The sequence below is a fragment of the Rutilus rutilus genome, assembly GCF_951802725.1.
Source record: "Rutilus rutilus genome assembly, chromosome: 8".
In the NCBI taxonomy this organism is placed as follows: Eukaryota; Metazoa; Chordata; class Actinopteri; order Cypriniformes; family Leuciscidae; genus Rutilus; species Rutilus rutilus.
In genome coordinates this window covers 25,253,018-25,272,504 of record NC_140222.1, presented here as the reverse complement: position 1 = coordinate 25,272,504, position 19,487 = coordinate 25,253,018, and the positions used below count along the sequence as shown (strand labels likewise).

Below are 19,487 nucleotides of genomic sequence, written 5' to 3'. Positions count from 1 at the left end.
TTACAGTGTTCGAATCCCACCACAGCTTCGCTCATGCATATTAATTACGTTATGTGACGTTTGTCGAGCAGACCTACCTGATTCGCTCAAAGGTTGTCTTGTCTAATGAATATTAATGACGTCATGTGACGTTTATGGATCAGGCCTACCTGATTTGCTGAATGGTAAGAGCGGCTTGCCTCATGAATATTAATTAGCATGTCGGTCCAGGAAGTTAAACGGCGCGTAATTAATATGTATTATATAAAGTCATACGTCACAGTGCACACAAATCAAAAGTAGGCTACTCGTTTGTAAACTCATTATATTATTTAACCTGAGACCGATTGATGACTTAAAGTACAGAGCTGTAGATATTTCATATAGTTAATGGTCTGAAATTGTGTCGGCTGTACTTTGTTTTTAAACCACACCCCACACAACAGTTTTTAAACAGGTGAGGTCACGTCCACTGTCGTCACTGTACGTGTGCCTCGGCAGGTGAGTGTGTTATGAAAACATTACATTTGACATATTATTGTTTTTAATAGTGAAAGACAGGCATTGTAAATAACGTATAGCCTATTTGACACCTTTCATGTCAAATAGCCTATATGTTACTACTGTAATAGCCTATTGAAATATATGAAAATAAGTGCGCTAAGAGAAATTGAACATACTTTTTTTGGTGTAAAATCCACTTTAAACATGTTTGGTAATTGAATTGTCAGTAATCACGAGTTTGTTAGTCATTACGACGAAAAATATCGATATTGTGTGGACTAGCCTATTCTAAATATTTATAACTTAGCCTACTGTTCGTGATGTGTTCATATTTAATTTAATTTACTTGAACAGTTAATCATTCAGGAGTATTATTATTATAATTTACATTTTCAGCCTTTTGTTCACACTTTTTTCTTAATTCTAAAACTCTCTGGGCAGTTCAACTGTCTTAAAAAAAATATTGTAAATGATTTTTATTCAGATACTGAAAACATGTTCATCATAGAAGTGGTCGTTCAAGTCACTGTCTGAATGAGTTTTACTTGAATTTATTTTTAAGCATTTTTAACACATCAGAAAAGTTAGTGTCATTGACCTAAATTGTCAATTTTTCCATCAAATGATTTGTTCCTTTAGGACACTGGATGTCATGGCTGCGCCTTTACCATGCGACAGCAGTGATGCAGCGTTCGCCTGGTTCACAGAATTCCAACGCAGCAGCATTTTGAAGAATGGAATTGTTCCAGAATGGTTCCACGGCGTAATATCCAGGAAGTAATGGACCGAGCACTATATTATGTTACAAAAATAAGCAGACAGACTGTGTAATATGTGCTTGAATGCTCAGACTATGTGTTATCATGATCATAAGAGCAGAAAATCAGGTTGGGTAAAACCAGTCAGATAAAACAGTTCTGTATTGTAGGGTTGCGGAGGATGAGTTGAAGTGCAAGCCTCCTGGTTACTTCCTCATTCGTGTTAGCGAGAGCAGAGTGGGTTATACGTTATCTTATCGGTAAGTCTGTGTCAATGTGGCCATTGTTGTCAGTTATGAATCCTTACAATAAGGAAGTTTGACTCGTATTACTGTACACAAATGAGTCCACCAATCAAACATGTATTCACTAAAGGTCATCTATAATTATCTCCTAGAGGTGAAGATCGCTGCAGACACTTCATGATTGACGTCTTGCCAGATAACGAGTTTATTATAGTGGGAGAAACTACACACTATCGTTCCCTCCATGACTTGGTGGCCTTCCACCGCAGAAGCCCCATTTTACCCTACAACGAACTGCTGACTATGGCTTGTGAACAGGTATAGAGTTACACATGCAATGTTGTGTGTTACACCACAAACAAGTTATGGTCATCCATCAAGATCAACCAATCTAGTTAGAGCATTGACCACTTTTCATCTTTTAATAGAAAAAAATGCTATCAGTGTTACATATTAAAATATGCGTGTGTAGGTTTTGCACACCTTTTCAGCGTTAAATAGTAAAAAATTGCTGTTTACCCAATCAACAACATGACAGAGCAAGGAGACAATGTTTATTTCCATCATCAACAATAACTGTAATCTTTGTTTCAACATGATTCATTTGTGTGCAGGGTGGCAATAACTACGCTGAGTTGTTTTTTCCTCTAAAGAAAGAGGTAAACGCCAGACAGGTTGAATGGATAAATTCTCCAACAAAAGCACATACGCCTCATTCGGATATCTCAGAACACAACGCGACTTCGGCGCTCCAAACCAATGGGCCTGCGCTACCTACAAGTCCTTCTGCGAGACTGTATCCAAGCTTGGAGACGGAATTGACCACTTTGAATCTACAGAGCACGGTAATACAACACTAGGATAGGGTACATTATATAATGTCCTTGAGGTTAAAATGACAATATATTTTATTTATAATAATTATGAATTTAAGGCTTAGTTCACCCAAAAATGAAAATTATCCCATAATTTACTCACCCTCAAGCCATCCTAGGTGTATATGACTTTCTTCTTTCAGTCAAACACAATCAGAGTTATATTAATAAATGTTCTGGCTCTTCCAAGCTTTATAATGGAAGTGAATGGTATCTTAGATTTTGAAGCAAAAAAAACATACATCCATCCATCATAAAAGTAACCCATACGACTCCAGGGGGTTAATAAAGGCCTTCTTAAAGGGATACTCCACTTTTTTTGGAAATAGGCTCATTTTACAACTCCCCCAGAGTTAAACATTTGAGTTTTACCGTTTTCGAATCCATTCAGCCGATCTCCGGGTCTGGCGGTACCACTTTTAGCATAGCTTAGCATAATGAATTGAACCGGACAAGACCATTAGCATCTCTCTCAAAAAAATGACCAAAGAGTTTCGATATTTTTCCTATTTAAAACTTGACTCTTCTGTAGTTACATCGTGTACTAAGACCGACGGAAAATAGTCCCCAGCTCAGTAGCCTATTATCAGGCGGCATGCGCTGCGTCATATCATTACACCTGCTTCACCCATGGTACTGCAGCAAAGTTTCTTGATTATTACGCAGGAATGAGAGTATAGTTCCTAGCCATATCAGCCTAGAAAATCGCAACTTTTCATTTCCGTCGGTCTTAGTACACGATGTAACTACAGAAGAGTCAAGTTTTAAATAGGAAAAAAATCGAAACTCTTTGATCATTTTTTTGAGAGAGATGCTAATGGTCTTGTCCGGTTCAATTCATTATGCTAAGCTATGCTAAAAGTGGGACCCCCAGACCCGGAGATCGGCTGAATGGATTCGAAAACGGTAAAACTCACCTGTTTAACTCTGGGGGAGTTGTAAAATGAGCCCATTTCCAAAAAAAGTGGAGTATCCCTTTAAGTGAAGCGATGCATTTTTTTATAAGAACAATATCCATATTTATAACTATAAACTATAATCACTGGCTTCTGGTAATGGCCGTATGTGAGTCTAGTTCCAGCGGAAGAGTGACCTCTGACCGTTATTATTATAAAGTAGCTATTCTTACTAAAACACATTGCTTCCGTATTAATGGAACCGTATTATTACTTTTATGATGGATGGAAACCCTCAAAATTCAACCTGTAAAATATGTTTTCAATTGGACATTGTTAACATGGAAAAGGTACTTTAAAACCTTTTAGCGGGCTCCTCCCCGTAGTGGGCCCTGTCGTATTTCACATTATAAAATTGACTGCACTTTTTTAAGATTCAAATGTTTTTCTAATCTTGACAATACACATCGTAGGAAAGTTCTGAGACTCAAGGTTCCATATTTGTTGACTGTTTTGTGATAGAAGTGATATTGTGACAGAAATGTATTCATTTGTGACAGGAGAACGCATACAAATTTAAAGGCACACTATGCAGTTTTTGTTTTTCTCAAACAGCGACCCCTAGAGTCGCTGTGGAGTACTTGTATTTAACGTTACTGTCGTAAATACCACTCACGCAGAGACATCTCTGCACTCTTCCGACCACGCTTTCTTCGTCGACTCTGCCATGATTCACGTCTGAAATGCGTGCTAGTGTCTTCCATAGAGGCTGCTTCATATGTTGTTGATGTAAGTGACGTCGTGCCGTAAAGCAAGTCGTGATTCTCGCGAGATTTGGTGGGGTGCCACCTCTCAAACCTGCATTGCTGGGTTGGCCATCAAAATGATTTTGAAGCTGTTATATTAAGGTACAAATCTTGCATAGTGTGCCTTTAAATCGAAATTCAGTGGAATGTATGTGTCACCCGGTGGCTATTTTTGGTATAGCACCTAAACAAAATCTTATAGGAACCTCAATTTATGTGATACTAACTTCAAATTTGTAACAATAGGTTAGACATATGGCTTTGAATTTTAGTCCAAATTATTTTGTAAAATACATATTTTGTATGAAATAAAATTGTTTGGTACAGTATTTCCTTTAGAGTAGGTCAACTTTAATTCTATTACTTAGAGAATTCATTCTGTATTTAATTTTTACATTTTCATTTTCATCAGCAGTTATTATATTATTCAGCAAAAATCTGCTGAGTGTCTGTATTCCATCAGTCATAAATTACAACCGTTTATGTTTGGATAGTGCATTTTCACATCTATGTTCAGTTAACAGGCTAATGGCTAATAATACTTTTTTTTTAATTTCAGGATCAGCCAACAAAGCCTGTTCCAAAGCCTAGAACAGTATTTACTTCCAAAACTCTTGACACGCCACCACAGTTACCGCCCAGAATGTGCTTGCCAAGTAGCCCGCAAGCAACCGCGGAGGCCGACAGATCGCAAGGGTTGACGTCGGAAAGCCCTGACAGACATCAAATCGCAGCCAGCTCACCCGTTGAAGGCCGTACCCAACAGAAAAACCAACAACATTTGAAACCTGTGGTCTTGAGTCTGGCGCAAATAAAAAAAAAGCTTAAAAAGAAGCACTCTAAAGATCACATGTATGAGGAGATCCCCAAAGATGCGTGTCAGGAGGATCCGACTCTTCCTGCTTTGGACAGCAGTACCATGAACCCTAAACAACAGGCGGAAAATGAATATCAGGAGTTATCTGAATGTCGGTCACTTGACGGCATTGTAGAATTACCATATGAGTACCTAAATCCACCTCCTTTTGCACCTGGGTACTAGATAAAAACATAAAGATGGGTGTATTTACTTAGAGTTGTATTGCCATTGAATAGCGTGACAACATATGTCTCTTTGTTGTGATGTTCTTTTTCACTATGCATTTCAATGTCTGAAACAACATGTTCCCAACAGAGGTTTGTCATCTGGAAAAACTTGTCTGACACTGTAAAATATTTGAATATAACAATGACAGAATGTGTTGTGCCCATGGTCATGAATTTCAATATAGCCTTCCAGATTGTACTTCCTAAAATCTAGCACTTTACATATTGGGAGATTTAAAAATAAAAATATTGTAAATATTTGCTTTTTACTGCAGTTAATCAATAAATATACAGACAATCCAAAAAAACCCAAGAATATTTTCTAAGTGTATGATTAATAAATTATGACAACATATGTTTTTACATTGCTTTAACTCATAAAAATAAGTTAAGCAATTTTCAACTTTCATCACTTTTTTTTATATAGTCAGTTTAATGTTATTTAAGTTGAAATTACTTAAACATCCAAGTTGATTGTACTTAAAAAAACATTTTTTACAATGTTGAAATACCATGTTGTGCAGGATTATGATCATCATTTTGCTGGTTTAAGCTTGTTTATGATGGTTTACCGGGTCTTCCAGCTTGACCTTAAGATGGTTTAACTTGTAACAAGTGCCCAAAACCCATCTAAACCATCTAACTACACCTAAGTCCAACTACCTTAAGTATTTTTCTTCAGCGGAAAGAAATCTTACATGTCTTAGTTTTGATTGTAGGCTAATTATCCGAGCCGGTCTCGGAAGAACATTGACTCTTAATTAAACGTTCATCTTGATGGAAGTGCACTTGTAATGTATCACCATGCTGCAAGTATCATGTGTCGTCGCGCGCCTGAGGAAGCTTTGTGCTCGCGATGTTTTGGTGCTGACACTGACTGACAGCCGTTAAATAAGTAAAGAAAACAGATATGAATTAGTTAGTGATGTATTTAAACATTATTATAACAGATATGGTTGTGTGTGGGTTTGTGTGTGAGAGGGAGCGAAAAAAAGCAAGCGCGTGCTTGCGATGCGCGCGCTCTGCCCCTAGGTCGTTGCGGTTGCTTAGTTGCGCGGTGTTTAACTACTAGCAGGTCACTTGAAAGTTGAAACACTAAAGCAAACCAACGAGGAACACGTGTTTATTTGAAGAGGGTCGTCGGCCTTTGTCATGTATATTATGTTGTGAATAGACCATCTGGAGTACCAGCTATCTCACAGAGGAACTAGCATAATAGCAGTTAATTTAACGAGGACTCTATTTCCGCGTGATTTGTAGCTTTTGACTTTGACAGATGCAGAAATTTACGACATGCAGTTTTAGAAATTGCATTGCCATGACTCGCGTCGTCATGGTAACCATCCGAAGTTAAACAGTGAAAAAGGTGTCTGGAGCACTCAGAGGTCGCGCGCTGTGTAAACAAGCGTTTATAAAGTCATGATATGAACTGAATAAGAAAAACACGTTAGTTCAGAAATGTGGGGAAAGGATAGTTCTTGGAAAAGAAATGGACATGGAATCCAGGAATGGTCGGATGGATGTAAATATGAGGGGGGATTCGTAAATAACCTGAAGCATGGCACTGGTGTCTTCACATGGACAAATGGAGAGGTATATTTCACTTCATAGGTAACAGATACCATATAAAGGTCTGTTGTTTCTAAGATAAAGTTTAATTTGCGAAATGTAAGTCATTAATAAACACTGGCATGGCATTATAAAACGTAACATTAACCTATCATGAAAAGGCATCAAATGTCAGTATTCTACATCATTTTGACAGTCTGCTGGTAATTCAGTTTATTGTAATAAAATACTTTTAATTATTTACTAATTTCAAATACTACGTTTGATAATTATTTGTCTATTTAATTATCTTCATTTTTTTCCATTCAATTATTTTCAATTACTTGGCAATACAAATTAAATAATAATGTTTATTGCAAAAAAAAAAAAAAAATGGGAATGAAAATAAAATAAACCAGCTCATAATATTTAGTTGAAAATTATCTATCTATCTATCTATCTATCTATCTATCTATCTATCTATCTATCTATCTATCTATCTATCTATCTATCTATCTATCTATCTATCTATCTATCTATCTGTCTGTCTGTCTGTCTACTGTATCTTATTTTCAGGCTTTTTTCGTACCATATGTTTAATTTTTTTATCCATTTATTTGCAGTTTTCTACCAATGAACATTAATGTGTATTTCTTACAAACCAAGAAAAAGAAAAAAATAATTTATTTGTTTATGTATTTACAGGCCCTTTTTGTACCCTATTCATGGAAAGTACCAGAAATGCACCCTTTGATTTTTTTTCTTTTTATTATTTTGAATAATTTGTATTGCTCTCCTCTCCACTGTACTTGCCACTTTGACACCAAATTATTTTCATGTTTTATTCAGTTCTATAAAGGTTCATTTTTTAAGGATTATCGACATGGGAAAGGTATGTATTCCTGGCCAGATGGATCCAAATACACAGGAAACTTTTATCTGAACCGAAAAGAGGGATACGGAGTGCAGGTTTTCCCAGACGGATCAACTTTTGAGGTTTCATGATTCCCATAGTTCATTAACAATAAGTTTTCTTGTATTATATAATAGATAATAAAACAAAATCCAATCTACAGGGTCTGTATCATGCTGATGAACGCTTTGGCCCTGGGGTCATGACATACCTTGATGGGCGGCAGGATGTGGGCCTTTGGCACAGAGAGACGTTACTGCGAATATGCACCACACTGGAGGGTGGCTTTAGCCTTGAGGACTTCCCAGATCACATGACCAGACTGCCTAAGAAACACCTGAAACAACCTCAACTTCCTCTCGATGTGGAGTGGAGTACAGATGGCGGTCCCCTTGAGTCCGATCAGGAGTTATCAGAGGACGAGGAACGTTTCATCCTGCCTCCAGACACTGAGAGCTACTCCACAGACTCAGACCATCTGCCCGTCCCCAGGTGTCTACGCCGGGAACTGGACCTTCACTTTTTTGGTAGGGGTGACATCAGCACAGAGCGGCAATCAACATCGACAGCCTTGACGCTACAGCAGCGCATGAATGCACACATTCAGAGACACAGGTGAGAAGACTGTTGCTTAGCATTAACCTGGGCAAAACATTTGGTTTGTTTTGAATATAATGAGCTGAAGAAATATATATATATATATACAACTTTAATATTTTTTTTAAATATATTTAATAAAATATATTAATATATTTAGAATATATTTAATTCTAACATTGCATTACTTACATTTTGTGGCAGAACACTCTTTCTTTGAGTCTTTCTGTCATATAAATAGTAAGCAATATTTACCCGAATTTTTATTTTATTTTATATGCATTCATATTTAATGCAGTGGAAGAAAGTGGCATATATATGCTCCTTTTTTCATATATATATATATGCTCTTCCGAGCAGCTGATTGGTTCTTTTGTTTTACCTTTATTTGCCCCATATCATTTACTTTTTCCCTGCAGATTTGAGACAGAAACATTAGACTGGGATGTCACCGCAGTGTTGAATATGAACAGGACTCAGTTTGGACCCAAAGGTCCCCTGGAGCTGAACTCAGAGAAACTGATCGAGGAAGCTTCACATGGTGAATGCAGGAATGATTATAGAATCTTCAGAGATGGAAAAGTCCATCCCGACGTGAGTGACGCACGGGGACATACGGCTCTCATAGCAGCCACGGTAAGCTTCTGTTTTAACAAGATCCAATGATCCAGTCACTAGTAACTTGCTATATGTTTATTTTGATATATTATTGGTAGAATACTTTTGTTATTGTGTATATGCTTCCTTTTCGTTGCATAATGTCCATTTTGTAGCAAAACCTTCCTGTTGTATAAATGGTAAGCAATATTTGCCAGAAGATGGCAGCATTGTTTTCTTTTTCTTTTTCACAGTTGTGAATAAGCATTGGATAATTGGAAAACTACAGGTTTCAGATCTTGAATAACAACTCACAGTACAGATTGCATGTTTGCTGATGATCAATATGTAAATTAGGTTTGTTGTGTGTCTACATAGGTACATTGTCATGACGATGTCATCCACATGCTGTTGGACAGCGGGGCCGATGTTAATAAGTTAAATGATGAAGGCATGTCTGCTCTGGCTGTCTGTGCTGTCCTCTACTATCCACCTCAGCCTTTACATGAGACGCTGGCTGAGAAAGTGACCCAGAATATCAGCTCAGAGCCACAGGTAAGATTACTGAGATTTGCACTTTATTTTGGTATGCTTATAGTTAGTCAGATCATTTTCCCCCTTCATTTCTTGTTCCTCCTTTTTTTCGGTCTGTTACGCTAAAGATCAAGCCTTTGGAAGACGACTCCCATATATCCTCTCCAGATCCAATGACAGGAACACCCGAAGATGAAAGGGACCAAGAGATATCTGAGACATCAAGACAGACCAACCAGGTTGACCAAAGTCTTGAACCAGAGAACCTCAATAACTTGGAGAAACTAGGAGCTCAAGGGCAAATCAACGAGGACATAAACAAAGATCAACCTGACCAACCAGAAGGCCTCAACAACTCTGAGGAACCTCAAGTTCATCAAATCAATGAAAATACGGACCCCAACAAGAAGATAGTTCTTCAGCCTGAACATGAACAGGACGTACCATCAGTAGAACCACATGATATGATTTCAAGATCTATTCAGGTATTCGATGGTACAATTGCAGTGGGTTCTGTGTTTTGGCGAGAGAGGAAAACAAAGAGCGTCGTCGACTCTGAAGAAGAGCTGACACATCTGGAGTTTGAAGGAAAACTAGAGCGGAGCATCAGATCAGATGATCTTTCCTTTGATTCTACATGTTCTTTGGCTAGTTTTCACATTGACGTCACAGAGGAGATCCTACAGAAGAGTGCAGAGATCCTGTGCCAGACAGGAACAGTGACTCCGACAGACACTCAAGAGACGGTCCGGAAAATTGCACTTCTTAAGACAGAGTAAATTTCTATAGAAATTATTTTTATTTAGATGAATCTCACCAAAAAAATATGCCTGGGTTAAAAGTAATTTTATTTTATTTATTTTATGTATGTATTTTTTTTATTTTTTTGATAATGCATTTTCATAAGCATATTTGACCCCAAAATTCGTATTAGTGTGGTGGATAAATATTTGTAATATTAATAAGTAAATTATTACATACAAAATCATTTAATTAATGTACTTAATTTTTTATCTATTATTATTAAATGAAATAAAAGTGATTTAATTACTAATATAATAATTTAATCAATAATAATAATAGTTTTATAATATAAAATATTATAATAAATTATATAATATTATTGACATTAACATTGGTACATTTTTGAGATGCGTTTATCCAAAGCGACTCACATTGCATTCAAGGTTTGCATTTGATCAGTTCATGCATTCCCTGGGAATCAAACCCATGACCTTGGTGTTGCTAGTGCCATGTTCTACTTTTTGAGCAACAGAAATGCTATAATTATAATGCTTTTATATATTTATATGTTTTTTTTTCTCATTACAGTAATGAGAATGATTTTAATGAAAAATTGTTGTTTTGTGACCGGTGATTGTCTGGTCTGATAGACATCGGAAACGATGGATTACAATCAATCTTCTGTTGGAGAGAGGAGCAGACCCAAACGCCTCTACTGTCCCCATGCCCGTCATCTTCCTGGCTATCAAAGCTGCCCATGTCAAGGGCGTCCGTCGTCTACTGGAGTGCGGGGCTCGTCCAGACATACCTCTACTTCCAGAGGTACCTCAAGAATTTTCTTTCTCCTTTTATTTTCTTTTCTTTATTTTCTTTCCTTTTATTATTTTATTTTGTACTAAATCATGTTAGCAATTTGTTAAATCTTGCTAGAAACATGTAAAAACATGTTAAATCATGCTAACAAAATATTAAATCATGCTAACAACATGTTAAAACATGCTAGGAATGTGTGTTAAATCATGCTAGAAGCATGTTAGCAGCATACTAAATCATGCCAACAATGTGTTAATCATGCTAGAAACATGCTAGCAATGTATCACGCTAGAAACACACTAGTAACATGTTAAATGATGTTAACAACATGCTAAATCATGTTAGCAACATGTTAAAACATGCTAGCAATGTGTGTTAAATCATGCTAGAAGCATGTTAGCAGCATACTAAATCATGCTAGCAATGTGTTAATTTTAATGCTAGAAACATGCTAGCAACATGTTAAATCAAGCTAACAACATGTTAAAACATGCTAGCAAAATGCTAAACCATGCTAGCAACATGTTAAATCAAGCTAACAACATGTTAAAACATGCTAGCAAAATGCTAAACCATGCTAGCAACTTGTTAAACATGATAGTAACATGTCAAATGTAGGAACATGTTAAATCATGAGGCAATTTACTAATTCATACTAGAAACATGCCTGCACTTAAATCATGCTATAACATGTTAGCAACTTGCTAAAACATGTTAACAATTTGTTAAAATATACTAACTATATACTAAAATATGCTATATACTTTCTTACTTACAATATTTTCAGGTAATTTTCTGCTTACTAACAAATTTTTATATTTCATTAGATTATCAACAGCAAGATATCTATCTGGTCAATATAGTTTGATTCCTCTTTTTTTGGTCTGTGACAGCAAAAGGGTCTGTACCCCCTTCACATAGCAGCGGGGTTGCCTGGAGCCGAGGGTCCTGAAATCACAGAGCTCCTCTTGCACGCTCTAGCGGACCCTGACGTCAAAGCTCAGGATGCCGATGAAGTCTACGAGTTTGATATGGTCTGAGCAAACCTCAGGTTTTGTATACATTTATTGCACCACAACCATTTTTTAATGTCTCTAATCATAGAAATATAAATCCTCAGGAGACGCTTGAGCACCAGGCCTTTGAGAATCAGCATTTCATGGCCTCTAGTCCCCTAGCTAAGTTCAGCGAAGCCCCGGTCGAGTTTCCTCAGGAAGGTGGGAGGACACCACTACATGTGGCCTGCCAAAGAGACAGCGATTATGCAGTAAGAACACAATATGTACACTGAAACAACATGATACTCTTACAAAAAATAAATAAAAAAAGCATACTAGAATGATTTCTGAAGGATCATGTGACACTGAAGACTGGAGTAATGATGCTGAAAAGTCATATACATATATATAAGAAGTAAAAATGGAATATTCAATTATAAAAAGGCTTTTTTTCTTTCAGAATGCTAGAGATGTGGTTGCGCTTCTTCTTTCTCGCAATGCAAGCCCCAATGATGTGTGGAGTGGCCATTCACCCCTGTCTCTAGCCATCGCAAGCGGCAACGACCTTGTATGTAATCACTGCTGACATCACTTCTTCCGACTAAATCATTTGTAGTGCAGCTATTTGCAACGAATCATCTTTTAGGGTATAATTAAATACTGTCTGTTCCAAGACACAGAATGATTGTGGAATAATAAATCATAGCTGAAAGATGAGGGTGAGTATATGGCATTGCTTTGACGTGCTGTGTGTATTAATGTTGTTTTCCCAGGCTGTGGATGAACTGCTAGCCGGAGGGGCTGATCCTAATCTTCCTCTCACCCGTCATGTGGGCAGCGCTCTCTGTGCCCTTGCCAACATCAACTACGACCGTGGGCCACGTCCACGCAACCAAGTCAAGCTGGTGATCGCCTTCAACTAATTATCCTGCCTGGTCTTATGGGAAAATAAATGCGTGACTGTGCATACGTGAAATATGTTTCTGCGGCTCTGTAGTTGCACAACGCATTACAAAATAACATGTAAATTTACTGTATGTAAAATTGAATTTAAATTTAGAATCAAATTAAATAATAATATATTTAGAATAATATATATGGTTAATAAATATAATAATACAAGTAAAAGTAATAATATAAAATCAATCTAAATTAATATTTAGATAGAATAAATGGATTTTAAAGGTACAATTTATAAAATTAAAATAAATATGTTTATTCTATCTATATAATAATTTAAATAAAATGTTCTAAATTATTTTGAAGTACAATTAATTATTCTGAATATATTAATGAACTTATTTAATTATTCTATATATTCTAAATAAAAATATTTACTTTATATATATATACAGTGCAATGCATAAGTGAATACACCCATGCTAAAGTTGACTAAAAAGAGGAATAAAAAATCATATTTTGGAAATTGAACTTAATGCCTTAATCTAAAAAATTAGGAAAAATCCAACCTTTAAGGACACCAATTTTCTTTGTGAATGAATAATGTATCGTAAATAAATAAATGTTCTTCCTTAAAATACATGGTGCATAAGTGTGTACACCCCTATGTTAAATTCCCATAGAGGCAGGCAGATTTTTATTTTTAAGTATTAAAAAAAAAAAAAAAATTAGGATACTATGCATCCTGATAAAGTTCCCTTGGCCTTTGGAATTAAAATAGCCCCACATCATCACATAGCATTCACCATACCTAGAGATTGGCATGGTTTTATTTCAGTTAGCCTAAAAGCTAGTTTGATTTGCATTGAGAGATGATCTTATGGAAAGTACCCCATGCCAATCTCTAGGTATGGTGAAGGCTATGTGATGATGTGGGGCTATTTTAATTCCAAAGGCCAAGGGAACTTTATCAGGATGCATAGTATCCTAAAAAAAATAAATAAAAAATACTTACAAATAAAAATCTGCCTGCCTCTATGGGAATTTAACATAGGGGTGTACTCACTTATGCACCATGTATTTTAAGGAAGAACATTTATTTACGATACATTATTCATTCACAAAGAAAATTGGTGTCCTTAAAGGTTGGATTTTTCCTAATTTTTTAAATTAAGGCATTAAGTTCAATTTCCAAAATATGATTTTTTATTCCTCTTTTTAGTCAACTTTAGCATGGGTGTATTCACTTATGCATTGCACTGTATATATATATATAGTGTGTGAACTTCTGTTCATTGACTTAAAATGATTCAGTAATTTAGAATAATTATATAAATATTATATATATATATATATATATAATAAATAATCATATACAATATACAAAAATATCATTATACAATACAATATTATAATATAATAATAATATATATTTTATTGTAAAAAATAAATGTAATAAAAAATTAAATAAATAGATTTAATAGAACATTATTTGGAGATATGTCTGGCTTTTTAAGCTTATTAAAGCATCATCTGTATTTTACCAAATAAAACACTTTAAGTGTCACTCAGTGGATGTATAACAATGAAACATGAAACAGTGTCAGAAATTAAATCAAAATGTCAGAAATAAAAAATGTCACTAAAGATGAAAGACTAAAAGTGCCCTGTAAACTACTACCTAAAAATTACTTTTTGGCATCTGATATACTTTTTGGTTTTAGTTTTAGTTAATAACATAATAATAACCCTGGGGCCTCATTTATAAAATGTTATGTAGAAACCATCGTACCTTTGATCTTATGATCATTTCCCCAATGTGTGTGCGTGGGATTCAACATGTGTATGCACAAACATTGAATGAATGAAACAATGAAACATTGTGTATGCACAAAAAAGAAAAGCGTGCGTACGCCTCTCTTCCAGATGTGAAATCTATAAATCGCAAATGATCTTGATATTGTGTGCAGCTGAATGATATCCGCCTTGTAAACGCCCCCCTAATTAATATTATTAGCATATAAAAGAGCACCAGTCAACGTCCAAATCCTTTACTTGAGAATCATGAGCGGCAAGAATTTTTATATGGTTAGAAAAAAAAATCTGAAATGATTATTTTATTTGATAAAATTTTATCCCCTTTAAAGATAAAACTCTAGGGGGCAAATATCGCCTCTTAATAAAAAAGTTCATTTCTGACACATTTGGCAGCAAATATATGCCCAGTCATGTTTTTGTTGAATTATCATAACAATTTAGTACTTCAGAGACTTGTCAATCAAGTAAATAGGGAAAAATAAATAGTTACTCTTAATCACTCTGCTCTCTTTGTTTCTGTTTCGCTTCATTAAGCTGGAAAAGTTGATCAAAGCCGGCGCTGACATCCTCATGCCTGTCGTGGTGGGCGAGGGACGCAGGTGCGCTGTGGGAACAGTCGTGGATTATGCGCACATCGCATTCCAACAGGTGCAGCTTTTCATCGCCAGTTAATCCCGTGTTCCAGATCATCTGAAATCTCATTTATCAATCCGCTCACCGGACCGGTTCTGCTTTCCCACCAGAACCAGCGCATGTCCCACACCCCATATCATGCCCTCAACAAGCACGAGAGACAAGCCTATAATGCCCGACAGCATTTGCTAGGCCTCATGGGAGATCTGCTGAGACAGGAGGCGATCGGAATGGAAACGCGCCGCATGGAGAAGGAAAGGAGCCAAGGCGTACTCAGTGAGAGTTACTAGAAATACACAACTTTATGGATTTCACCTTTCTGGTTTCAGGGTTTGTGCATCCGATCAAAGTGTGATTGAAAATCACAGGTTGCTAATTTGTGTGTTTTTTTCTGTTGTTTAAGGTGTCAGTCCCTCAGAGAAGTTTGTGTATACCGGAGCAGGAGCGACACCGAGTGTCCTGAGCTCTCCTGAAGAGAACAGCAGGACTTCATGCATCGGTCAGAGAGAGCGGAGGTACTTCATTATTGCAAACCAAAGTGTTTTTTTTTTTTCTGCGAGTGACACCTCAAATCCGTGTCTATTTGTGGGTTTTATTTCAGAAAGCCTCTCTTCAAATATTGCTACCAGTGCGGTCGTTCGGTGGGTGTGCAGCTTATGGCCTGTAGCCGCTGTCATGAGGTCTTCTACTGTAGCAACACCTGCAAAACGAAAGCGTGGGATGAACGCCACAGAGACGAGTGTGTCCGTTTGCCAGGTTGGTACCAGGTCTCGATCAATTTGTAAAACACCTACCAAGACCCTTTACTTGACATTGCCACAAAGTTGTAGATTTTGCCTTTTTCCAGTACAAGAAAATCTAAATCTAAACATCCTTCAGACAAGATATATATACATATATGATTTTAAGCATACAGGAATACAATTTTACTTTAAAAATAAGTCTTTTTTTAGGATAAATGTTTGGTATAATTCTATTTCCATAAGAATTAAGTGCATTTTCTCACAAAATTTTCATTACTGCAATGGGACAAATTCTCATTCTTATTAATGTAATACATGAAAATCATCCTGTTTGGACACAATGAAATAAAATCAGTATAAAAATAAATAAATAAAAATTTTGGTGGCAGAACGTGCTAAATTATGGAAGATAAAATTAAATTCATAAAAACGAATCATAACAAGATCAGTTAAAATTGATGAACAAGATTTTATATATAATTTTATATATAAAATATGTATTTTATAAAAATTCTATTTTTTATGTTCCCATTTTAAGCATAAATCTAACCGAATTTTAGGAATTTAAGAATGAAAATATGTTGGGGGTTTTAACCGGAGAAATAAAGTACAAATGAAGAAAATACTAAGATTTGTTTTTTTCTGTAGCGAGTAATTTTTTTCCAGTGCCAAGTGAATTGGACAAAACAAAAACCGAAATTTACCAGCCATAAAACTTCATTATCAGCCATGAAATTTGCATGAATTAATTTAAAAACAAATTACTTCTCTGCCGCTGCATTTTATTATCTTTAAACCACACAGAAGGCTTGCATACTCTATATGAAGTGAACTCTGAAAACCAGACGTGTAGTGTGTGAGCAGAGGATTTGTTTTTAAAACAGACCGAAGATCTTATGGGATTTAAAGTATGAAATGAGAAATGACCCTCTCCTGCAGCGCTCTGTTCCTGAGAGAATATACTGAGTCAAGATGCAGTCTCCAGTAACAACAGTGTTATATAAAAAGTGTTCGTGAGATAAAGGCCACACTTCTAGAACAAATGAGGCCGGAGAATCACACAGAGGGTTCACCAGGACATTGAGGAACCTGGCACAACCTGATTGCTGTATATTTAGGGTGTTGACAGTGTGCTTTTCTCTAAGGATTTGTCTGTCTAGTGTTTCTACATGAGATGTAGGTCCAGAAACAAACAATGCTGTATTTTTTTTATAGGTGCCAGGGACCTCATTTATAAAACGTGCTTAAGCACAAATTTGATCTTAGGCTGTGTCCGAAATCGCCCCCTATCCTTTTATTCAGGATTCCCTACATTAGTCCTCTAATAGTTCACTTGAAGAAGTGAATGAAAACGAATTCAGCGCGTGACTCTCACAGTGCATTATGAGTATTCTCTAGCCGTTGAGCGTACATCGGTTGTACACTCGTTGTTGTGGTGCATTATGGGATTGAACGAGTGCACTCTATAACATCCACTATGGTTTCGGACACCACTACAAATGGCTGTTCCCTCAAATAGTGCCATATTTAAGGGTATAGGGGGCGATTTCGGACACAGCCTTGGAGTACTGCAGGTATTTGGAAATCTAAGCAATTCTTGCCGCTCGTGATTCTCAAGTAAAGGATTTGGACATTGACTGGTGCTCATTTATATGCTGATTATGTTAATTAGGAGGCATGTACAAGGCAGAGGTCTGAAACCATTCAGCTGCACACAATTTTAAGATCATTTGCGATTTATAGATTTCACATCCGGAAGAGAGGCGTTTTCATCCGTTTGTTTCTCTGAATCACGCGTTTCTACGTAACATTTTATAAATGAGGCCCCAGGGTTATTATAGTCAACTAAAACTAAAACCAAAAAAAAAACCTATAAAAAAAGACTATAAATAAATAAAAATAAAATAAAATATAATATTAATAAAATATTTATTTATATTTTAGCTATTTGCCAGGGAAACATTTTTCATTATCATTTGTTTTCGCTTTTCAGTTTCATTTTATGTACTAAAATAACACTAAAACTGAAATAAAAATGAATAACTATACAATTAATAATTAATAACTATATAGTCATTTAAAAAAACGAATAAAAATGACTAAACACACACATATTTAAACAATAAAAAATATATAATAGTATCTCAAAAATACTAAAATAACACTGATAGGTGCTAATTACACATACACAAAATTGCTAAAATAAAAAGTTTCAAAAGTTTGGGTTTTAAAAACCTTAATATTGTGGAATACTTTTGAATAAAAAGTCTGAATTTCAATATAATTTAAAATGTAATTTATTCCTGTAATGTAAAGCTGAATTTTCAGCCTCATTACTCCACATGATCCTTCAGAAATCATTCTAATATGCTGATTTGCTGCTTAACAAACATTTATTATTATTATCCATGTTTAAAACAGTTGTGCTGCTTAATATTTTGTGGAAACCATGATACAAAAGTTCAAAAGAACAAAATTTATTTGAAATAGAAATCTTATTTTTTTTTATAAATGTCACTTTTGATCAGTTTAATACGTCCTTACTGAATAAAAGTATTAATTTCAACAAAAAAAAAAGCCTTTTGCTGAAAATTTCTTTTGTAAACTCTTGACAAATATTACATTATCAATTGTCGATGTATTGTGCGTCTGATACAATGGGAAGTATAATCACAAAAAATGTTGTGTTGCACAATTTTTTTTAATGTGTTTTCACAGTGGTCAGTGGAAAAAGCAGCAGAGTTCAAGCTCCACGCTCACATCTGTTGACCAAAGAAGCTAAAGGCAAGACCTTCCACCTAAAAGTGACCCCAGAAATACAAGAATATGACCAGAATGAAAATTACAGTTTTATTTAGAATGCATTTCAAAGGCCAATTAAACAGTTATGTAAAAGTTTTCGGCTTCACATTTACATTTTTTGAAAAGAGAGAGACTGGCAGACAGGAACATAGTGTCGGCCCAGATCCGGCCCACATCTGGCACACGTGGAATCCACATCTGGGCAGACACTATGTTGCTATCCGGGGAGGATTTAAAACTTGAGCAAGAATATGACATAAAAAAAATCATAATTCAAGGTCTATTAATAGAAATTCTTCGAAATGACAGACAGCATCCATTTTGTTTGAACAACTGTGCATGTTTATTACGTAAAACAGACCAAATTTACAAATTCAAACCTCAAATAAAACGCTAGTCCTGAAATATTTCAAATGTTCCATTACACACATCTCTGTCTCTCTCGAATGAGCGTTTGCTCAATCTGTCACATGAAACACATCACGCTTGTGTTTGAGCCCTTCTCAATGTCCATTCATTGAGTCATGCGATAGACTAAGAGTATACAATGTGCTTTTCATTTATACCGGACAACCGAGTACAAAAACGAACCTTCTTGTGACAGAGATGGTACACTACATCATGTACATTCTCAACTGCGTTTACATTCCACAACTTTTTACATTTCGCATCTTGAACTTGAACCAGGTCCTTGTGGA

General features: G+C 35.7%; 2 protein-coding genes across 3 annotated transcripts; both read left to right on the top strand.

Annotated features, from left to right (window-relative positions):
• The first annotated feature begins 260 nt into the window (after positions 1-260).
• Positions 261-5,450, top strand: hsh2d (hematopoietic SH2 domain containing). Of its 2 annotated transcripts, XM_084417876.1 has the most exons (6): positions 261-480; positions 1,123-1,260; positions 1,412-1,501; positions 1,639-1,804; positions 2,101-2,331; positions 4,623-5,450. In XM_084417876.1, the coding sequence occupies exons 2-6, from the start codon at positions 1,136-1,138 to the stop codon at positions 5,103-5,105; spliced, it is 1,095 nt and encodes a 364-aa protein (XP_084274002.1). In that variant the 5' UTR covers positions 261-480; positions 1,123-1,135; the 3' UTR covers positions 5,106-5,450. The 2 variants fall into 2 exon arrangements, with proteins under 2 accessions (XP_084274002.1, XP_084274001.1); XM_084417875.1 differs by lacking the exon at positions 261-480 and having other exon boundaries at positions 1,068-1,260.
• Positions 5,451-6,607: 1,157 nt separating this feature from the next.
• ankmy1 (ankyrin repeat and MYND domain containing 1) lies at positions 6,608-18,845 on the top strand (the record flags this gene model as incomplete). The annotated part of the gene is made up of 16 exons (XM_084417084.1): positions 6,608-6,742; positions 7,547-7,693; positions 7,774-8,225; positions 8,627-8,843; positions 9,183-9,359; positions 9,467-10,113; positions 10,733-10,904; positions 11,789-11,929; positions 12,016-12,162; positions 12,354-12,461; positions 12,667-12,798; positions 15,146-15,259; positions 15,355-15,520; positions 15,648-15,759; positions 15,846-16,000; positions 18,706-18,845. The coding sequence occupies 16 exons, from the start codon at positions 6,608-6,610 to the stop codon at positions 18,843-18,845; spliced, it is 3,162 nt and encodes a 1,053-aa protein (XP_084273210.1).
• Between the last annotated feature and the right edge of the window lie 642 nt (positions 18,846-19,487).